The sequence below is a fragment of the Trachemys scripta genome, chromosome 12, assembly GCF_013100865.1.
Source record: "Trachemys scripta elegans isolate TJP31775 chromosome 12, CAS_Tse_1.0, whole genome shotgun sequence".
NCBI classification, from domain to species: Eukaryota; Metazoa; Chordata; order Testudines; family Emydidae; genus Trachemys; species Trachemys scripta.
Genome location: NC_048309.1, coordinates 29988303 through 29994883, shown reverse-complemented (window position 1 = coordinate 29994883; position 6581 = coordinate 29988303). Strand labels below are relative to the sequence as shown.

Here is a 6581-nt window from a genome sequence, read left to right as displayed (position 1 = left end):
GTCGTGTTATCATTATCTGTCCTCCGGCTTTGGGTGGGTCCATGCTGCGGATTTGCTTGTGTCCCACAGTGTCTAATGGGGTTGGAATCCCGCAGGTTTGTTATCCTCGGGGAGCTCAGCGTCCGTGTGACCAGTGCCAGGGACACATGCGTGTGTGATCTCCTGGCCACATGGAGCCCACCCAGGCCGCCCTGTTCTGGGCACACCCTGGATCTGACTGTCAGCCGAGGGCCGAGCACTGGGCATATAACCAATGTTCTGACTTGACCCCAGCCTCATGGCTCGGCAATCCTGGCCTGTTCTCCCCCCCCACAGGGGACAGACCCCCACAAAGATGGTTGGCCTGGAGGGGGTTTGGCTCCTGTCAGTTTTCAGGAGATGCTGGCAGGGCCGGACCCCAAACCACAGACCAAGGGGCCACAGCCACAAGCTCCTCCCCATCCCTGCTGGATGAATGTCGGGTGAGACACAGAGACAGCGCTTGGGAGCCACAAACGCTCTGCCAGCTGGGCAAAGCTGGGAATGTGATGACAAGACAACACACCTGCCTTCAGGTGCTTTGAGTGGATGTTCCTGATTGCATGGGTGGGTCCCTTTAAGATGTTCAGGTTGTGTATTTCCAGGGTGAGAACTGGGGCTGACAGGGCCAGCAGGCCGGTGAGGAGCAGGAGACAAGGGCAGCGGGCAGCTGCAAAAGGGAAGAGCCGGTGAGAAGCTGGGAACACAAACCAGCCCTTCAGGAGCCGCGACTCCCAGTTCCCTCTGCCAGGACAGTGCCCCTGGAGCAGCCAGCTAAGAGCACGCTCCGCTGCTCCGCGCTCACAGCAGCCCAGAGGGGAGGGGAGCTGGGGAGCCAGGCGGGGCGATTGGTAACGTGGGGGCAAGGTGGTGACCGGGATAAGGGGAATTGTGGGAGAGAAGAGCATTGGGGGAGGAGTGTCTGGAGGACTGGACCAGGGTTGTGGGGGAAGCTGTGGTTCTGGGGAGCCCCCTGCATGGTTGCTTGAAGCTGCAGGCTCTGTTCCCTGGCACAGCCCTATGGGAAGCCCTAGTTGCCTTGCTGTGGAGACAGTCACTGTTGCCCAGCCCAGATTCCCAGCTCAGGCCAGTCCCACAGTCAGGCTCCCCCGTCCATCCCCCTACGCACAGACATCCTCCCCACAGATTTCCAGAGCCCTGCTTAGCCCTGCCTGCCCCCACCCCTGCTCCTCCCATGGCCTGTCTCCCAGGGCCCAGCCCACGCCCCGTGCTGCCCAACCAGCCTTCCTGGCTCACTGTGGCTCTGCAGGGTGCAGTGGGATCAGCCAATGCTGCTGAAGAGGGAAGATGAACATGCCCCTTTTCTGTTGGCAGCTTGCGTGTAACCTCACGGCCTGGGAATGGGACTGGCATCAGTGCCAGGTGCGGCTCAGGAACAAAGAACAGGGATTTCGCTGGCCAGATCACTGTCTAACGTCCCAGGTCCCCATCCCCCCGTGTGCTCTGAGGGGAGTGTGAGAACCTGCCCGTGGCGACAAGCAGGGGCCGGCCAGGAGCCCCGGATTGGGAGGGAGCCGGGAGATTTCAAAGCATTTTCAAATGTTTCCTATGAAAGGATTGATCGGCACAAGCTGAATGATGGTGTAACACGGAGCAGCTCCACGGTGATGCCGAGGGAGGGGGCACTGATCCCTTCAGAGAACTGGGCCCTGCTGACTGCAGGGGCAGGACGGATGTAGAGATGAAGAGCCAGGCCCTGTGCCAGGTGGCATGGGAGCACCAGGGGCCTCTTTCCTCCCCTCCCCCTGTCTGTGCAGGAGTGGTGCAGGATTCCTACATTGGGCCCAGACAGCACTAGGGAAAGGGACCAGTCCTTGCACCAGGCCTGCGGGCCACCATAGGGGCACTATCCTCTGCCAAGGGGTGCGGCCAGACTCCTAACTAACTAGTGTGCAAGCTGCCATGGGAGCATGTGCTAGCTGGGAAAACAGGCTGCATCTTACCACACAAGCAGTGGGATGTATTCGGCCCAGTGGTCTGGGGCCTCCCCACCTGGTCCCTGCTGGGACATGGCTCCAGCCAGCAGGATCCTACCCCACGAAGATGCCTTCGGCCCCAGCCCCTGGGCACCATTCTTTAATTTAAACGAAGTGCTGCAGAATCCAGGGACCTGGCCGCAGCATTTAGGCCCAGCGTGATACCCCATAGATGGGGGCTGCCACAGGATGCCCTGGTATGAGGTAAGCACCGCGCTCCTGCTCCAGGAGTCTGCACGTGGCCAGGCAGACTTGCGGGCAGAGCCTTCAGTCTCAGGCGAGGAGCGGCTCCGCCTGCAGTGGGAGTGGGATGGACGCTACCTCTGCCCTACAGGCTCTCTGGATGTGGTCCGGAGGGCAGGGGGCCCAAGGACTCCTCTCTCCCAGCACTAAGGGCCCAAGTCTCTCCTCCCGCTCACGTCTCCTCTTTCTCCTTCTCCAGAAAATCCCTCTGGCCCCAGTCTCTCCTTCCCGCAACCCCAAACGGAAGGGCTGGTGGCCTGGAGATTTACTCTGGCAGGGAGCAAAGGGCCCATCCCAGCAGCCCCGCATGCCCTGCCTGTGAACCTGGTAACGCCAGGCATGTTCTCCAGCAGCGTGGTGCCCATGGGAGCACCCGGACAGAGAGTGACAGCAAGGCACAGAGTTACCAGCTGCAGACCTCACTGCTTAGAAGTGTGTGTTTATTCCAAAGCCTGGATCCCAAGGCAGGGCCATGCAGAGGGTGTTTGAGAAGCTCCCGCCATGCTTGGGATTTCACCTTTCCAGTGACCTCTAGGCCTGCTCATCGCATCGCCGAGCTAAAATGACGCGGAAGAGTCACTCCAGCCGAACGCTGGTGCACGGGAGTCAGCCCAGCGCAGAAAGGCCCAGGGGAGAAAAGCTCGGAAAGTCTGCAGGGAGGGAGAGGAGAAGGAAAGTGGCCCCGTTTCCTGGGTAACCCTGATACTTCCCCCAGCAAGGCCTGTGAGAGCGGGCGGGAGGTTTGGCCATGACACACTCTGACCCTTTTCCCTCCCTTCGTGGAGCAGGGGTTGGCCTCACTGCAGACAGGAGGGTGGGGAAGGGGTGACTAACAGTAGGACGCTGGTTTGATGAGGATGGCGGAGGCTTGGCAGTTCCCACTACAGAAACTACCCCAAGTGATGCTCCCTTTGATGTTCAGTCGAACAGAATAACAAGCCGAGTACCACCAGCCCCCATCATAGCTAGACGCACAGTTCCCACAGTAAGTGTCCTGATCCAGGTCTTTAGCAGAGAACTTCATGTTGTCATGCACGGTGCTAGGATTGTTTGAAGTCATGGCGTCCCCTGCAGTCCCAGTGTAAGAGCCCAGCCTCAGCCTGTAGCCTTTGGACTCGTCTTCCAGACTGAAGAGGTTGTAGTCTGCATATTTCATGGTGCCGGATGAATCGTGGATGACAAACCTGACCTGGTAGATCTTCTGCTTGGCGATCCGATAGATGTACTCCGTCCCCAGCCAGTAGTCATCCTTCACGTTGCCAAAGCCGTACTTGTAGGTGCTCCAGGACTCAGCCCAGGTGATCTGTGTGTCGTGCCGGTTCCGCTGGAGGACCGTCCAGCCCTCACTGGTGCTGTTCAGCTCACAGTAGACCTCGAATTGGTGGAGTCCTGTGGGCTGGATGACGAAGACGCCACTGACCCTGTTCCAGGTTATCTCGCTGCAGTCCTTGGGCCAGGCTGTGGGCAAAACGAAACAAGTTGTCAAGAACAAAACCTCATGGAACAAAACCCCGCTCAGAGTTATGATCACAGTGGAGTTTCCATAAAATCTTTCCTTGGCCTCCTTCCCAACTCCTCCACTGAGGAACAGCAGCTGCATCTTGGCCAGATCAGGCTGCGCTGAGGAGTCCTGGAGGTGAGCTCTGGTCTCTAGCCTCGCGCCAGACTGATGTCCCCATAGCTGTGCCAGAGGGAATTCTCACCGCTGGCACTCTGCTCCCAGATCTCTGCAGTGTGTGTGTGTGTGTGTGTGTGTGTGTGTGTGTCACCCCTGTGAGGGGTGACAATGCAAGCGGGACACACTTACCACTTACCCTGGGCTACCCGCATGTCACTGGCTCTGCTGCGCCGGAGGCTCCCTTTCCCCTGATCTGTGTGTGGAGGAGAGAGCCGAGTGACGTGAGGGCTTTACAGAGGATATTCCCAGCTCCACAGCTGGGCGTATTCTCAGCACATTCGCCTCCCTGTCCCTCCGCTGGCCCAGCTGTAGGCCTCAGTTATCCGCTGGGCACTGGGGCGCCTCTCCCTGCTGGATTGCTCCAAACTCTGACACCCGTGGGGAGGCAGGAATTCACCCAGAATCCCTCCAGAGCAGAGACCCACCCTGGTACCCTCCTCAGCTTGGCCACAGCCCCGCGTCGCTGCCAAGAACCATCAGCAGGAGGGGGCCGGAGGCCTGATAGGCTCTACCTGCATCGAGCACCAACAGGCTCCTTCCCTCTGGGCCAGGACCCGTTCGCACATGCGCAGGGCGGCTCCCTGGGCCCAGCTCCCAGCCCTGAGCTCAGGCTCCCCTGTGTCCCTGCAGGGGCAGCACATGTCTCTCCGACAGCCCCTTCTCGAAGGGTGGGAGAAGGGCTGGCAGCAGGCAGGAGAGGCAGGATTTCCTGCCAGCTCTCCAGCCAGCCAGGGCTCTGAGGGACGGGGTGGGAGGTCAGCTTCTCCTGTGTGCCCATCCCCAGCCAATCAGGGCTATGGAGGCAGGGCCAATCCTCAAAGCACTGCTCCTCATCCATCCAGTGCGGGTGTCATGACTTCGACTAACCCAGACTCCCCTTAGCTGCTCTACCTGGGCTCCTGGCCGCTCCCCTCCAGTCTGGCCCAAATGCAGCCACCAACCTCACCGCCCGCTCCCATGGCTCTGCCCACACCACCCAGAGGCCGATTAAGGATTATTGGGGTGCTGGATACAAAGAACATTTGGTCTCCCCAGCTCCCCTCACCATGGGGTCCTGCCCCTTGGTCCTCCTCTTCCCCCCAAGGCTCCACTCCCAGGCCTGGCTTGAAGCTGGCCTGTGGTAAGAGCTGTCCAGGGACCCAAGTCAGAGTGGGGAGGCCCGGACTCTCCACCTACCCTGGGCGGCATTCCCTGGGGGTGGGGATACAGACTGTGGGCTGCTCTCGGGCTCCCTGGCCCCCCACCCTGGGCAGGTGGAGGGTCCAGGGCTCCCCACAACTGGCCCCGGTTCCCTGGGCGCCTCTTACCACAGCCAGGCTCCAGCTTCCAGCCTGGCAGGGGACAGAGCTACAGGGGAAGAGGACAAGCGGGGTCACAGTTCTGGAGCCAGTGGCACCCTCACTTCTGCACAGGTTCCGGCGCTCCTGCAGGGGCCCCCAAATTGGCTGGCGCCCCTGGGCACGGGCCCTGTGGGCCTGTGCATTAATCTCCCATTGGTTCTGCCACCCTTTACTCATACGGATAACAGCACTTCAGCACCCCTGCACTCAACACTATCGTGAACTGTACCCAACAGCACCCAAAACGGATCCCTTTGGCAAAACAGCTCCATCAGCTCATTACCTAGGCACAGTAGGCATGTCTGTGCAAATACGGCCTGTTCCTGAACTCTCCCCCCAGCTCACGGCTAGATGTTACAGGAGAGCTCATTCACCCCCTGCTTACGTAGCCGACAAGGGGCTTTAATAACACCTAAAGACGGTTAAGCCAGGGATTTCCCCTTCCAAAAAGACCCTTTAAGCCAAAAGAAGGAAAAGTGACCTGGAGCAGGGCAGTAACCCTGCTCTGAGGAGAAGAGGTTAAAGGCAGTTGAGGTCGGCTGCTTGAAGAGGCAGCCACAGCTTTGGCCCTGCTAGAAGGGCTAAGGGAGGAGCTGGCTCAGTCTCACTCCAGCTGGGAGCGGGAAGGGCCTGGCTGCCGGGGAGCACAGGGGACCTGAAGCAGAGCAGGGCTGGGGATGGGCAAGAGGAGCTGGGGAGCTGGGGAGCTCCAGCTTGGCAATTCCCCAGGCTGAGGCTTGGTAAGGCCCAGGGTGGTACTGGGGCTGCAGAGGTGCCGCCTGGGCATAAGCAGAAGCAGCTGATCCAACCCCCTTGCCAGTGATGAGTGGCCATGACAGATGCAGTCTTAGGGTTACCATATTTAAAAAATAAAAAAAGAGGACACTCCACGGGCCCTAGCCCCGCCCCTTTCCCCCCCCCGCCTTGCCCCTTTCCCCCCCCTGGCCCCGCCGCAAATCCGCCCCTTCCCCAAAGTCCCCGCCCTAACTCCCATTCCTCCCTCCCAGCCACGCGAAAAGGGCTGCCCGAGCGCTACCGGCTTTACAGTTTGCCGGGCAGCCTCCAGACCCTGCGCCCCCGGCCGGCGCTTCCCCAGCGCAGCTGGAGCCCAGGAGGGGAAGCGCCCAGCCGGGGGCACAGGGTCTAGAGGCTGCCCGGCCAACCATGAAGCCGGTAGCGCTCAGGCTTTGGGCAGCCCCTATGCCTCCGGACCCTGCGCCCCCGGCCGGGCACTTCCCCTCCCGGGCTCCAGCTGCTCTGCTCCTCCCCGGACTCAGACTTTGGCTCTGTTTAAGAGCCAAGCTG

The 6581-nt window shown here is 60.5% G+C and overlaps 1 protein-coding gene across 1 annotated transcript; it reads right to left on the bottom strand.

The window, feature by feature from the left end:
• Window positions 1–2662: 2662 nt before the first annotated feature.
• LOC117886332 (fibrinogen-like protein 1-like protein) lies at window positions 2663–4416 on the bottom strand. The gene is made up of 2 exons (XM_034788039.1): window positions 4073–4416; window positions 2663–3716 (listed from the first exon to the last, which is right to left on the bottom strand). The coding sequence occupies exons 1-2, from the start codon at window positions 4086–4088 to the stop codon at window positions 3088–3090; spliced, it is 645 nt and encodes a 214-aa protein (XP_034643930.1). The 5' UTR covers window positions 4089–4416; the 3' UTR covers window positions 2663–3087.
• Between the last annotated feature and the right edge of the window lie 2165 nt (window positions 4417–6581).